The 16,672-nt window shown below is 29.2% G+C and overlaps 1 protein-coding gene across 5 annotated transcripts in view; it reads right to left on the bottom strand.

Moving 5' to 3' along the window:
- Positions 1-877: 877 nt before the first annotated feature.
- Positions 878-16,672, bottom strand: part of Abcd1 (ATP binding cassette subfamily D) — a 45,221-nt gene continuing 29,426 nt past the window's right edge. The window contains exons 2-16 of one of the 5 annotated variants that reach the window (XM_088194281.1): positions 6,004-6,151; positions 5,774-5,927; positions 5,009-5,104; positions 3,508-4,255; positions 3,331-3,429; positions 3,121-3,260; positions 2,788-2,960; positions 2,553-2,727; positions 2,382-2,491; positions 2,141-2,321; positions 1,925-2,078; positions 1,691-1,858; positions 1,302-1,541; positions 1,116-1,241; positions 878-1,059 (exon numbers count right to left, since the gene is read on the bottom strand). In XM_088194281.1, coding sequence (XP_088050407.1) covers positions 948-1,059; positions 1,116-1,241; positions 1,302-1,541; positions 1,691-1,858; positions 1,925-2,078; positions 2,141-2,321; positions 2,382-2,491; positions 2,553-2,727; positions 2,788-2,960; positions 3,121-3,260; positions 3,331-3,429; positions 3,508-4,181 — 2,352 coding nt within the window. In that variant the 5' untranslated portion in view covers positions 4,182-4,255; positions 5,009-5,104; positions 5,774-5,927; positions 6,004-6,151 and the 3' untranslated portion in view covers positions 878-947. Of the gene's footprint in view, positions 1,060-1,115; positions 1,242-1,301; positions 1,542-1,690; positions 1,859-1,924; positions 2,079-2,140; positions 2,322-2,381; positions 2,492-2,552; positions 2,728-2,787; positions 2,961-3,120; positions 3,261-3,330; positions 3,430-3,507; positions 4,256-5,008; positions 5,105-5,773; positions 5,928-6,003; positions 6,152-16,672 lie in introns of those variants that run through there. The other 4 variants (XM_088194282.1, XM_088194280.1, XM_088194283.1 and 1 more) reach the window with 4 other exon arrangements.

Below are 16,672 nucleotides of genomic sequence, written 5' to 3'. Positions count from 1 at the left end.
ACAGTAAACCGACCTTTTGCTGCTTTAAATGCAGAAAAAAATGTATTCTCATGTGCTGTAAACGTTCTTTTATACATCTTTCCCAGAACATACCTATTCATAAAACTTAAAAATGATAATCATACTTTTTCAGTGTTTCCAGTGTAGCGCATGTATGTTCTGATAGCAATTTAATTAAACGACCTTTCGGAGAGCTGGCGCGGACGCTGCGTTCTTATTCTTGTCCATGGCGAAAGAGAGAGTATATATTGCAAATTGTTAAAAACAACCGCTTCTCAAGTTGAGCGGTGGTGTGGCAGCACTGGGAACTGTCAGAACGCCGCCACACCAGATTCCTTGTCTTTGAAAAAATATCTTAGCTTAATTGTATAATATTATATATATATATAGAATATTTTTTACAGGGTAATTCTTAATCTTCATATAATAACAAGTCCATGGCGTTTATGTGTCGTTCGATATTCGCTCTTTATCCTTGATTATAGCCATATTAATCACAACTTTAAAAATCTTATTTTTATATATAAAAACAGTCTACAAAAGAACTAGTGTTTTATTTACTGACACCCATAGGCTGCTTTCACACATGCCGGATGGATTTGCCTGACACCGGGCTGGCGGCGTGTAGTAGGGGTGGTGTTGTATAGGCAGCGTCGGGCCGGCGCCGTCCCGGTGCCGGGCAAATCCATCCGGCACGTGTGAAACTGGCCTTAGCTTTGGTGTTCGGTATATTTAAAGATAAACACATTTATGATATAGAAATATATTTATATATTATATTTAATAGTAAAATATCTACATAATGATTCAATTAATAATTTGATACATTCATATAATGTACATGCAACCAATTTTTACAATTAATAAATTCATAAAATTTATTTTGTATACATTTATAATTAATAAATGGTCCAGGTATAAGATATAATAATAAATTTATAATTTCACTATGAAGTTTCTTTTTCTTCTGGTAGAGGTGCAGTTATTTCCGCTTGAACCAATGGTTTATAAGACCAATTTCCTACTCCATCAAATTCCAAAATATGCTTGTGATATTTCCTACAAATACGTACAAATTATATTTTTTACGATTATGATAATTTAAAAATAAATACCTTAAACTAGGCCTATGAGTGATTGATAATAAAGTGATTCCCTCTTTAATAGCAGATTCGTATAAAGCTATCTCAGTATCCATCGATACGGCACTAGTGCATTCGTCCAATAAGGCATACACGGGTCTATAAAATAAAAATATCATTAGTAATCCAATTGTTGCATATTATTTTATTTATATTTACCTGTGATAAAACAGTCGAGCCATAGCCATACGTTGCTTCTCTCCACCGCTTAACGTATTACGCCAATCGCGAACAGCGTGTAAGCCTTCACGAGCAACCACATGTCCTAATGATACTAGTTGAAGTATATTACGGACGCGTACTTCACCTTCTTGAGGTCCACCGAGCTGAGCGACAAACTCTTCGGGAGTTTCTGGGTAAATCACTTGATCCAATAAAGTTCCAATAGACATATAAGGCCTAAAAATAAATATGTATTATTGCTTTAAAATTTATCTTTACTGCAATATTATGTAGCTAAAATAAATTCATCAAAAATAGTATGGAGATGTGTTTATAAAGTAGATATAAAAAATGGTTCTGAAAGCAAATAGCGTTATGATACAAACCTTTGCGGTATGTAAAACAAAGTCGGCCTCTTCTGACACTTGACTCGCAGTGCAGCATTTTTAGATGTACCACTACTTTCGCTAGTGCACCAATCACATTCGCAGTATTTCGGTATTTTAAGTTCGCCAGCGTAAACTGGCCACAAACCAGAAACGATTCGGAACAGACTAGAACGTAAATAAAATATGATTATTGGCAATAAAATTATTTATAGTCATTCTAAAATCACTTACCTAGATTTACCACATCCATTAGGACCGGTTATAATAAGATGTTCTCCAGGTTCAATATGTATATTCATATGAGTAACCATAACATCCAAATTTGGTGTCACTATCGGGACGTCTATGAGATCAATTGATAAGTCTTCTGTGTAAGTAATGATACCTAAAAAAATGTTTAATAAATAAAAAAGTAATGGTTATTTACAAATAATTTATTAAATCTACCTTTAGCGATCGGTTGACCATTGATAAAATCGAGTCGTAATCCATCATCTTTATTGCTGATTGTGTTTAACTTAGGAGATTGTTCAACAGAAGTTTTGATATATTTTCCTCTAGCAGTTTCTTCAAAAACTTGAAACATGTTAGCGACGCGATGAGTGTATCCAGCAAGGGTCACGATTTCCTATAAAATAATATATAATAATCAATACGATAAGCATTAGAATTATGATTATAAATTTACCTTATAACTGGACATGAGTCTTTCGACTGCATCGGCAGCCGACGATAACAAATTTCTTGATGTCGTTAAGTATTGCGACCTTTCACTAATAGCCGCATCTTGGTTTTGACCTGATATAATAAATATTTTGAAATCATATCATATAGCCGTGGATATTTTATATTAGTATACCTGATTTCGTACGTCCTGTGAGTATAGGTAAGGAAACCATGACCATACCGGTTCCACTCCACACGTACTTCATGAAGAACTGTTCCAACATCACAAACCATAACTTTTGACCGAATATAGTGTCCATTTGTAACACTAAACCATCGTAAGCGTTGAATAGTTGCTGTAGTTCCACCTTTGATTTGAATATGTATTAGTTACTGCATTTTAAAAGTCAATTTTATAATAAACATACCTTATGACCTCCATAGAAAGCAATCTCTTCGGCATGAGCAATTATTCTAGAATGAATGTGTCTAAGATAGCCATGCCTTTGAGCTTCCTCGCTTGCCAATACACCGAATTTAGGACTCAGTACTCTCATGATATTGCCAGTGACGGCTACTACAGCTACAGCCAGAGCTGGACCTACAATTCACATACAAATACAAAGATAAGTAAGGCAGATCTCAAAGTTGACATGACTCAACTACGGACATTCTGAGAAGATTATAAGCATTAGAATATAATTTTCTATCCCAAATTGCCTTTAATTATAGTATCAACTATTTTAAAATTTTTTACTAACCCGCAACAATATTTGCTTTCATTTTATGCGTAAAGCTAGCCATTGTAAGAGCTATAAGAAACAGATCAAAACATGGCTTTGTGAGATGACTGTAAAGATGTGCACAAGAAGATGCAAAAACACTAACGTCTTCCGTCAATCTATAAATAAATCATTGGTTAAACATCTTCTTAAACTATACAATGCATATGATATAAAAAAATACGTCACCTATGATCGGCATTTTCTATTCTATTGTCTAAATTTGATATTCTATAATAGGTTTGGTTTTTAAAGTACATTCTGTATGCATGATCCACTAATCTGGATCTGTAAATTAATATAGATGATTAATATTATTAAATAAATAACTATCAAGTATTATACATATATTGTCTATTATAATACCTGAATGCTACAGCTAATTTATTTTCTAAATATCTGATCATGGAATTGATAAAAGTGGCGGGTATCGCTATGCCGAACCATTTAAGTAACATCATCACAAACTTATGGACGTCTCTCTTCACAATGTATTTAACTATGGATCCTTCCAGCCCCGCCACGTATATCGACAGGAAGGTCCTTGTGAACAGGCACAACGTGTGAACACTAAGCAAAGCGGTCTCCCTGCAATACAACTTGGGCACCATTATCCTTAACAAAACTAGAATCTCCTTGATGAACTGTCTGTTCAGTCCGGGAACGCGAGCTTGCAGCGTTCTCAGGATTTTGTTCTTCGCCACAGAGTCATCGTCTTCTGAATCGCTAGGATTCTGGTTGTTCTCGCAGTCTGAGAGGCTTTTGCATAAAATGCACTTTTCATTTTCGACTTTGGCACTGCACGTCGTGGGCGTCTTACACTTTTCAAGCAAGACTTTCTCATAGTTGTTGTTGATGTGGCGGTTTCCGTTGGTCAGCGTGATCTTCGGAGCCTTCTGAGACTTATGAGAGAGAAATTTGTAGCTCATGAAACCCGCAACGGCCACAGCGCCAAATGCGCATCCGTAAGCTGCTGGAACAGGTATCTTGGCGCATGTTGCTGCAATGTCCTCGCGGACCTTCGATAATACAGCCGGCATTTTGATTATGATTCAAACACTTATCAGTTCTCAAATTCTACAGTTCAAGCATATCATCTTCTAATTCGAACAATCTGGAAAGAGATAAAAAGAATTAATAAGTATTATATTATTTTTTATGAAATCGCATACACAAAATAGTTTTATTAAATAATAATATGTTACAAAGAGAATGTTCTAATGGATCATATAATTCAATTTTGTATGGGAATATACTTCATGGCCAATGTGAGTAATTTGATAGTAATAATTTTAATGATATATTAAAAAAATATATGTACATATATGAATTGAAAAATTTAATACAAATCATTACAAAATTATAAGCGATGAAATATATTAGTGTTGTAGTTAATGTTGCACATTTTTTTAATGGTTTAGCAATATGTAGAAATTTACCAATAGTTTCATTATATTTTTGTATACAATTTGGCATTTTGACGCTATGTGAAATTAGATCAAAAGTAAAGCTGCCATAATCGTATTTAAGCAAAAATCGAACGGCTGTAAGTTTTTGCACAATAAACTACAATATATTTCTGCCAGATGCAGATTCTATAACAAAAATTCGTAAAATTTTGAAAAGAGACTGTAAAATGACCCAGCGAATAATTTTCTAATTTTTATTATATATATATATAAATTATTATATATATAAATTATTAATTAAAATCGAAAAACAATTTGTATACTTAAACAACATAACCCGAAATGCGAAACAATGCTCCTTCTCAACAAAAAAATGCTTTTATGCCTTCGAAAAACATTTGTGTATGTATGTATGTCAGCAGTATCTACTATGACCAAAATTCACAGAATTCGTTCACCTTTTATTATCGTTTAACTTTTGTTCTACATTTAATTATTTGTTGCTCTAAGACGTCATAAAAGTTTTTATTCCAAACAGTTTAATAATTCGATCGCTAAAAATAAAAAAACGAATTGTAAAATTATCTGCAAAAATTTAACGTTCAATTGAAACATATTTGATTTTAATATAAAAAAAATTCGCTGAGAATATAAAAAATAAGCAATAAAAACACATTTTCAACTTGAAGAGGGGTTATAATATTATATATAAATTTACAAGCTGTCTAAGCTATTCTCCACCATGGAAAAATCTGATCACCTTTTGACCCCCTCACTGATCAGTAATTCGCACAGCATTGTGTAATGCATATTTTATAGAATTCAAAAAGTTATGGTTATGAAAGTAATTAATGATTAATAGAAATAACTGTTTTAATTAAATAATATTTCACATGGAATTAATTGATTTTTGCATTAATTGGTTAAAAAAAATAATATTGGTAAAAACCAAGATTTTTTTATTATTATTTAATATTCGAATACTTGAAAACTAAGATTAATTGAGAACCATAGTCCCTGTGTAGTCCCGTACTGTTCAACGTTTCGGCAGTGATGAACCTGCCATGATCACGATGATGGTTATTTAATAAAATTAATAAATATCATATTCGTGATTATTATTTAATAGATACGTATTTAATTTACAAATTGACAAAAAAAGTTTTTTATTTAATTGCCTTATAAATTATTAATTATTATATGATAATAAAACTTCTTCTCACCTAGCGATACGTTGTAACCAGCCGATAGCCTGTGAAGCACTAATCGACAGCATGGCTCATAATCACAATATCGAAATCACAATCAGCGTATTGTTTTAAGACAAAGCCGTTATAATATGTAAATAACGTCATACTCAAAAACCATTCATTGTTTCTAAGAATAAAATATAAAATAGTGCACCATGCTTATTTTTTGGCGCATCATCAATAACGAGGGACAGAAAACTCACCTCATCAGAAAATCGTCTATATTATGCAGATAAGCTATAGAATAATTGTAGCATTTTAAACTTGTTAGCTTCATCTACATTTTGGCAACGGAGTCATCAGCATCCAAGGTCTTGATTTTTTGCGATTTTGAAACATCGATCGAACATTCTAAAAAAACAAACAAAAAATTTTAGATAGATGAAAAAATAATGGATTAAAAAACAAAGTTTTCCTTTTAAAGAATCCGGTTTCGCAGCATAAAATATTTATTTTTTTAATTCAAGAATGTAGTAAATGCTAAGATTAGGAATGTAATCAAATCTTTTGGAACAAATGTGATATTATCTAGAGCCGCAACAAATCTGTTCAACTGCAGATAAGGTTAATATATTTAAAATGTATTATTGTATTTTTGAAGGTCTTGTATGATACTTCTCATTAATCTGAGTTAAAATTTTACTATTTTTTATTGATATAAAAACACATGATAAATAGGTAACACATATTTTGATTGTGAAACTGTTGTGATATGGTCTTATTCAATTCTTAATTTATCAATAGTAATAGAAAACTATGTATCCTTGTACGAGAAAATCAACGAGCGTGAAATAGTAATACAATAAAATTAGTAGAAATTTGTCTGATGAAAAAAATAATAATGAAATATAAAAATATTCATATTAAGTCATTTTTGTCAATGTATTGCATATTTAAATTTTACTTGTATTTTAACGACAAGTATTTTTATTTCATGGATATTAAAATAATAAAAATAAATTGTTCAGCGAGTCACATTTTCCACCTTCGTGTTATTAATTGTTTTTTGCACAATGCACATCGTATGTCAAGGATGACAGTTTTCCCGATAGTGCATAAAACAAGTTCATAACAAAAACAATTGTTGCTCTTTTTATGCTTCAAATTAGCGACAGTAATAACGTGTTTATGTAGACAAAGCAAAGATTACTAAGATCATGGCTTTAATGAGTCAAAGATGAAACGAACTGATTAATTGATCTATGATAATTTAAACCAATTAATTATTGAGCTTCGATCATTAAAGCCAAATAATTATCAACTAATGGTTGCATTGTTTCCAACAAATCTAAGTGCAAAATATAATACAATAACAGTTTGTCTCAAGTCAAACTTTTTTTTTTGTCGAATATGACGTTAACTTTTAACGAATCCTTATTGTCATCGCCGCTTTGTGTAGTGGAAGTGCACTTTTGCAACGTGATTATAGTCGATGTTTATTTTTGTAAGGATAAATTATTTTTGCAAGGATATCCACTTATGATAAATTCGAAAGATAACATTGTGATCGATGTGACCTTCAGGAGATGCAGGAGCATCATTCAAGTTCAAAAGACAAGTTTCGAGTCAGTTGTTGGAGTGTAACGACCGTTTTACCTTCAACAGGACACTTCCATATGTTCGGATGAGCCCGAGGTTCTTAACCTTTACAGACGTATCGATCCCCCCCGGCTCGTGAGTCGTAAATATTTCATCTACAGGACTTTTTCGTTAGTGAAGGTATTAACCATATATTAATTATTAGCTCATATACAAAATAAAGCGATATAATTGTCAAACAACAACACAAAGAACGGTCAAACAAAGCAGATAACGTTTAGAGTTCACATGCCAACGCATGGTCGTACAAAGGCCAGTTGCTGATCGTATAAAATAACACAATTGATAAGATTTTTCATAATCACAACACAGATAATTTTTCTGACTGTTGATCAATGTGCTGAAACACTGATTAGTGTTAATGTCGACTCTATTATGCTATGAATAAAAACATCTAACTATAACTTATATAATCATAAGTGCAAATATACGTATATTGATGCTAATATGATAACAAAATAACTATTATTTGTATATTCGTTTAATATTTGATATAGGACTCTTTCAAGACCATACACTAATGATCGCGAATGAAGTATAAGCAATATATTAATTTATTATATCTACCATTAATATAATTATGATAATACTTGAGTACCATAATTAAATAAAAATGTAAACGAAATTGCTGTTATACGTTTTTTTACTGCGAACTAAAACAAAGATTCTAAAATTATCCAACCCACGCTTTCATAAAAAAACAATAAAAATAATTTTCCCCTCAGTGATATATTTATAAATGTTCAATTAAAAAATAATTAAAGCACTCAATGAGAAAGCTTTCAATACTTTTTTAGAAGTTCCAATTATAAATAATATAAATTATTATGAGTGCATAATAAATATATGATTTTGATTTTATTAGCAATATAAATCAGATAATTTAATATTAGTGAGAATCCAATATAAGATGCGTATTTTTTCTCAAAAGTCAGAGCACAAAATTAATACACGCCGAATAGATGTGAAAAGGTCTGAATAAAAAAATAAAAATATGAATTAAAAAATGTAGAGCAAGGCTATGATTATAATAATGAATTATACATTTAAAACTACAATAATAGTTAAAGGGTAATAATATAATAATCTCCACAACTCTGCCTAGAGAATAACAAACCAATACTTTTTTAAACCGGCACAGCCCCTCAGCGCTACTGACCAATCACAGGGCAGAAATTTAAGAGCGTATATCAATTGTCAGCCACATTGGAAGCATAGTTTTTTTTCTCATTCAACGCAATTTTGACAGATTATGGGCATGATAGAAGAAGTAGCAGCCATTTCCCTCCCCAAAACTGTTAATAAATGAATATAGCATAATGAATAAATTACTGAGTAATTTTTGAATGCATTCGTTAACAACTCAGAATTGCTCCAACGCATTATAAACAAATGACGAAATCGTTCCAATAAATAAATAAATTGTTAATAACCAAAAAAGCATGTCAAGTTTGATCGAATGACAAGATTCTTCTGATTTATTTTATTATAACGGTATATTTTACTCAGTCATATAGCCAATAAGAAGTATTATCTTGTAGTTTTGAATCGTTTTCGTGATACTATCCGAAAAAAACGACTAGAATTGTGGTGAAAAACTCTTTGAATGTGCACCACGATAGCACACCGACTTTTTTATACAAAAACGACACTGTCATGATGCCGCAGCCACCGCCTTATGCCTACCAAGTTTTTCTGCTCCTTCTGATAATTGAAAAAACATTGAAAAACAACGTTTTACACGACAACAGAAGAGATGAAATAAATAAAGACATCAAGTAGAGCATTTCATAGATGTATTTAAAATTGAAAAACTAGTATAAATATAAACTAATAAATAAAAATTAAAATTGTCGTTATTTTTTTATCAAAATACTTACAGTGAAATTTAAGTAACATGGAGTACCTCATAGATCTAAATTTGGTCCATTATTATATGGATGAAATAAAAAATGTCAAATTTATGATATTTGCAGATGATATTATTTCTTTTTTTAGGTGAGAATATAAAAAAGTAGTTAAAGTCCTGAATTATAATGGTTGGTTGTAATATAACAAATTAAGTAAGTAAGCTGAATTGATATTGACTGCAATAGTAAAACCATTTTGAGTATGACATACATGCCTTTGGACTTCTAAAGGTTAAGTGATTGCGCGTAGTATGTTTTTTTTTATAAATTGTACCCACGGTCAAAAGTGTGTTATTATTAAAGCAGGTGTAAAAAGTTGTTATAAATAATAAATAGAGTGGTATTAATTTTACTAACTAGGCCAGTTGAAATATATCAAACAATTATTTTACAATTTCACTGCTCAGTATCAGTAAAACTGTATTTGTTTACAAACGAATTATACGGTACACGTATATTCACATGATTTTCATATTTAGATCAGAATTGGGGCGTCATATTGTTCCGACAAATTACTGCAATATTTAAAATTAATTAAACCAAAGAGAATTATCCTAATGAAAGTTCAGAACTATACTTAGTTTTAAAACTTTCATTAGGGCAAATGGAAGGTTCTCAGCTGTCAGATGTTTCAACGACAGTTTAAAGTAGCATATGATTTTATATTTCACTAGAGCAGTATCAGGGCCGGTCTGAGAATATTCAAGCTCTAAAAAAAGCCAGTTGGTAATTTTTGTTTGAGGAGGACAAATTCCTGAGAGAACTAAAAAATCACTTCAGAAACTTTTGATAAAAATCCATCTCGGAAATTGTTGAATTATTTGTATTTAAATTTAACTTATGCCTCAAAAATCACATCCCATTTCCCCCCCCCCTCCCCCCAGTATGGCACCCGGGGACATATGCATCTTTCAGCATATTTCACTAGCGCCTATTAGCTAAATTATATTTTCGTTAGTAAAAATATATATCTACCGGTGAAAATGTATTCGGATATGGTTTCACTATAACACTAGTGAAAATATAACTCCACTAGTAATAAACATTTTGAAGTCTGTTTTTTAACAAAAAAAATGATACAGAAAACTACAAATATTAATACCAAAAAATATGAAAAATATTTTAAATAAATCCATATAAATGCTAGAAGAATTAAAATTGTTTACTGTAATGAAAGATATCTCAATTTTCTCATTAAAATATATTAAGTAATTATCATGAGAATATATAAAAAAAAACTATTTAATTTCACACAAATACAACCAGAAATAATAATAAGCTATTTATAAAAATAGGCACTAAAAGAGTAATTTTGTATAAACATGTTAAAATATATAATAAACTACCTGAAAAAATATTTAAGATAATTAAAATATATTTTAATGCTCATTTCAATTTAAATTGTGTAATAATAAATAATCTATAGGCTAATTGTGTATACACATATTATTGTTGTTCTACCTCTGATAGTTGCAATGTTTTATGTGGTTGGTATTGTTATATGCACATATGAACAGGGCCGACCATGACGGGCTCGTGCTCCTTCCCTTAAAAAATCGGCATATGTATAAATTTACCACCTTTTCGTGCCTCTCATCTTTATATTTGATTTAATATAAGGGATAAGCAATGGTAAATGGCCGATCATTCCGAAAGTTTCATTTGTATTGTGTGGAAGCGTTCTTTAACAAATAATTTAAGGTAATAAAATAATTATAAGTAAGCTCGAGCTGAGTATGTAAGAAAAAAATACAAGCACTGTGATCATGAATATACAAAAAAGGGTGTAGATTAAGAAGAACCGTTTACTTGCACTTAAAATCTGAATGGAAAAAAATATTAACGAAAAATTACGGAATTAAAATATATATTAAATGGACTTCGAACGCGGGCTTTATTTGGGCCATATCTCTTGAACCCCCCCCCCCCTTTCTTCTTGGCGGCCTTACTTTTATCAAGGATTTTTAAAATGTCGAATGCTGAATATTTCATAGACACCGTAAAATGAAGTAATTTGACCACGTAAACAAAAGGATATAAAAGATCGGAAGAACATCCGTAAATAGACCCATTATTGTATTCAACGCAGTATATAAAATACATATTAAGAAGTAGTCGAATATTTTTTTTAATAGAAAACTATTTTTAATATAATATTTTAGGCGCTAAGTCTATTTTTATAAATACAGTTGTTAACCAATGATAAAACTTGTCCAGGAAATATAAATATAGAGAATATAGAGTGCATATTACGCAGCATACATACATATATAATTTTTCGTTACATATTACATGATATCCGCCTATATACTATATGAAGTAGATGTGAATTTTTCATGAACACGCGACTTTAGAAAAAAGTAACAACACCTGACGCCGTAAGTGCCATTAGAGAATCCCAAGTTCATTCAGATCATATTTTCTCACAGCAATATTAAATTATTTATTAATGTTGAATAAGCATTTCACTCGACGCATCACTCAAGTCTGTAAAATTTTGCTATAAATAACGCGACCTTCACATCTCTAAAGGCCAAATCGAAACTGGCTTATTCGCTAGGATGCGAAATGTGAAAAACTTAAATTGCAACATATTATACATAAGAAATGATGATGTTGGATGAATATTGTTCCGCAATCCAAAGGGTACTTACTGCAGATGTTTTCACTGTAACCGGCAGTTAAGATACTACAATCACTTTTAAAAAGCCAGTCCTGTAATTCCACTTTCGATTTTTATCGTGTCTTCCGCAGATCGGAAATTCAGAATGCAATAAGCAAAGTTTTCCAACCTTGACTTCTCCAGTGGTCACGGTAGGCTAGAGAGAAGGTCAGAAGGACGGTTAGGTATTTAAAAAACCTAATAGAGTTTAAATATGGTACAGACTAGCAAATAAATGGAAGGTTGTTATTTATAGGAAATATCAACGAGCTTAAATGTATTTCCTACAAAGCACATGAATGGGTTTACTAATTATATTAAAAGCAACCTTAAATTGATTTTCCACATGATAAATTACTATGGATTTACAAAAATATACATGATCACCTTCTGTATCTTTAATTATAATTTATTTGTGTGCTCACGTTCTGACAGCGTGTCTTCAAATACTTTGTGAATGTAAATTACTTATAAAATGTAAGGTGTGTAATAATTTATAGAAATAGATTATGGTAAGAATTGTTCTTAAAGAGCATTCTTATATTTCCTACATTACTTTTAAATGTAACAATGAATATCCTGATAGATTTTTAATATTATATTAGCGAATAACATTATTACGGACTACTATCAACACGATAGACTAGTGGTAAATGTCGGTGACTAATACCTGAAAAAATCTGGTTAAGAATCCTATATGGAAGCAGGTGCGTGCGGTGAGATACTTTCCCTTTCGCTCGCTCGCGCGTTAAGTGACTAGAGTGAGTGAGAGATAAGGGCATGCGGTCCGCAACTCTCTAAGCTATTACAATATGTTAAATAAAATGAATATACATATGTTACAATAAATAATTGGTTTATCATGAATATTGTTTATCACCAAAATATTACATATTTAATTTGCAATTAATATACAATACAAAAATAAATTATTATTTTTGCACGGTTTTATAAATAAAAAACAGCATAAATATAGTCGATTGTATTTTTCAATTTCTATTTTTCGTGTTTGAGAGATTATTGTATATTTATAATTCTGATCGATCATTAAAGTTTGGGTTTTCTTAGATTTTCCTAATCTCATGATTTTAATCTGGTATTTCACTACTTATTTCGTAATTGTGGATTGTATTTACCTCGCAGAAACGCATTGGGCTAACGCCTGTTTTTTTTTTGCATCGGAAGATTTGCAATAAATAAATTAACCTTTCATAAATATAATAAAGACACTGCTCATTACTTTTTCACATGGCAATTTCAAACGACAATACAATATACGTATATACAGAAATACATGTACATAATAAATTACTTTGTTTTTATGTCTGCAAACACATATTTTCACATAAATTATTTTCTAAAATATGGTTTATACATATATATACTGTACTTAAAGAGCATAATTATATTTCCTTTGTAGAATGTGAATGGATTTACCGCTTCTATTAAAGGCAATTTTACATATCCTCATTGATTTTCTACATAGCAATTCCAAACAATTATATTACGAATTTATAAAAATATACATGTAATATGTACATATATTTTTATTATTGTAATTTTGATTATTAATAAATATTTTAATATATACAAGTCTATTTGTACGTTTGTAACTATCAATTACATTTTTATTGAACCTGTCTAATAATATTTAATTTAACACTTAAAACCACTAAACGATTATTTATTATTTAGTTCATATTTTCATCAATATGTTACAACATTAAACAGTTAAAATATAATATATATTATAAATAAAAAATAGTCAGTGCTTAACCACGGCCGTGACAGTGTCGCAACAATTCAATCAATGGCAGTTAGCAACAATGACTTTTAACTATAATATCATGGCTTACAATGCTCGATTTCAACGCGTTGATGAATAGTACTTATTTAACTTGTTGAAGTTAATAATAAACTAAAGAAGGAATATCGTCGTTAACGATCGAGAAAAGCAGTTATTTGCACAACAGTATGGGTATGTACGTGCATATTTCAAAAGCGCTCTCTCAGTGCCACTCTTGTACTTGTATGGCTCTTTCTTCACGACCGTTTTGCATTGCGTGCTTATGAAAGTTAAATCAGGCCTTTCAAATGTGTTTTGTACAAAAGAAATGAAATGAAAAGAAAAATAATAACAATTATCGACGTTGCTCTAAATGCGTTTTGAAATGCGACGTTACGTGTTTCGCAGTCGTAAAGCAATTCTTCGATTGGCCAATTGATTTTTTAATTGAGTCCTCAACTTAGAGGTCCAGTTTACACGCAAGCAATCTAAAATATTGAAATATTAAATATATTTTTGAAAAGAAGCATACATATATTTAGAGGTAGAATTAACCCTTTGGATGCCGGGCATTTTTGGAAAAATGTTCCAGAACTGCCGGGACTTTTTATTAAATAATTAAAAAGTCAAAATGTGTATTTTAGTTTGTAAACATACGGTCGCACGTGCGACGCTGTCTGCAACGAACTTGACCTAATTAATGATGAATATGCGATTGTGTGTTATTTTAGTTCGTATTTACGCTGTAATAAGAGTCATTATCGCATGACGTATTAAAAATTACGAGATGTGAGCGGCGGCGCTCCGACAGGAATCGATAACAATGGTATATAATATGTTATTTATTTTTAAAATGTAAATAAAACTTTTCGTAAATTAATAAAATATGTTATTTTTAAATAATGGTTCAAGTAAAAATACCCTACAGCCGGTTAAATTATATATATATATATATATATATATATATATATATATATATATATATATATATATATATATATATATATATATATATATATATATATATATATATATATATATTTATATATATATATATATATATATATATAAATATATATATATATATATATATATATATATATATATTTATATATATATATATATATATATATATATATACATCTATATATATTTATATATAAATATATATATTTATATATAAATATAAATATATATATATACATCTATATATATATATATATATATATATATATATATATATACACATAAATATATATATATACATAAATATATATATATATATATATATATATATATATATATATATATACATATACATATACATATACATCTATATATATATATATATACATATATATATATATATATATATATATATATACATATATATATATATATATATATATATATATATATATATATATATATATATATATATAGCATAAACATATATATATATATATATAAATATGTATATATATATATATATATATATATATATATATATATATATATATATATATATATATATATATATATATACATATTTATATATATATATACATATATATATATTTATATATATATATATATATATATATATATATATATATTAATATATATATATATATATATATATATATATATATATATATATATATATATATATATATATATATATATATATATATACATAAATATATATATATATATATATACATAAATATATATATATATATATATACATAAATATACATAAATATATATATATATATATATATATATATATATATATATATATAAATAAAAATAATAATGAAATTAAAAAAAAATAATGATTATAATATATTTATAACATATATTTGAAAAAATGTTATATACCCCTGAAGCAATTACCCTACAGACGGTTGAAAATGTATTGGATACTTCGATTTCGGAGCCGTCGGATCCGGCAGTTCTCGCTAGTGTAGCCAAAGCCGATATATCGGATTTCGGTAGCCAAAGGGTTAAGATTAGTGTTAAAAAGTCTTTGTCAGGTCTTGAGAAACGGTGGCAATGTGAACAAGGTAGTAGTATGAAATGGATATCGAGAGTTAAATGCCTTGGTCTACACTTGGACTTTAAACTTAATTCAAATCGACACATTTCAGAACTTTTCTTTAACCCTTTGGACGCGTTAATCAAAAATAATATTCAATTGTTTTTTTTAAATGCAAATTTTACCTTAATACTGTGTTTAAATGTTCTGTTTTTTAATTTTAATTTATTTAAAATGATATTTTATGTTCATTCACAAAAAAAAGTTTTTTCTTGAAAAGCACTTTTTTACTGATGTTTGCGTAAAGAGATTAAAAAATTAATTGGGCTACTTTAGTCGATTTCCGCGTTCAAAGAGTTAAAGCGCTTTCCGTCACCACGATCCTTAAACCATATCAAACGACAAAAATAAAAATTGAATAAACAAGTAATTATCCAGAGGTATTTCAAAATCTGCGTCGATAATTTATTAATTTACTACAAATATGACTATCTGGTCTGGACCAGATTTTTTGGCTTTAAAAAAAATATTTCATACACATTATTAACCTATACGTCAGCTCAAACACACACATATATTTTAATTATACATCACTATTCCATCTAAATTGTTCCAATTCCTCGTAACTATCGCTGATTGGCAAGCTTATTGAAAAGCTCGAGCGCTAACGTTCTGGGCGCAATCTTCAATAATTAGGGATGCAATCGCGACTCTTTAGGAAGTTTTTTGGGGTCGCAAAATTCAAATAAATGTATTTGACAAAAATATAAGACTTTTATTCAAGAAAAATTAAGTACTACTATATTTCCCCAAAAAAGATGACCTACTCCCTAATGTGATTTTGATATAATTAAAAAAAATAAGTTCCACTCTC

This window comes from Plectrocnemia conspersa, unplaced genomic scaffold (assembly GCF_051122295.1).
Source record: "Plectrocnemia conspersa isolate PC_06_02 unplaced genomic scaffold, ASM5112229v1 ptg000010l, whole genome shotgun sequence".
NCBI lineage: Eukaryota > Metazoa > Arthropoda > Insecta > Trichoptera > Polycentropodidae > Plectrocnemia > Plectrocnemia conspersa.
This window is presented reverse-complemented; position numbering and strand designations above follow the sequence as displayed.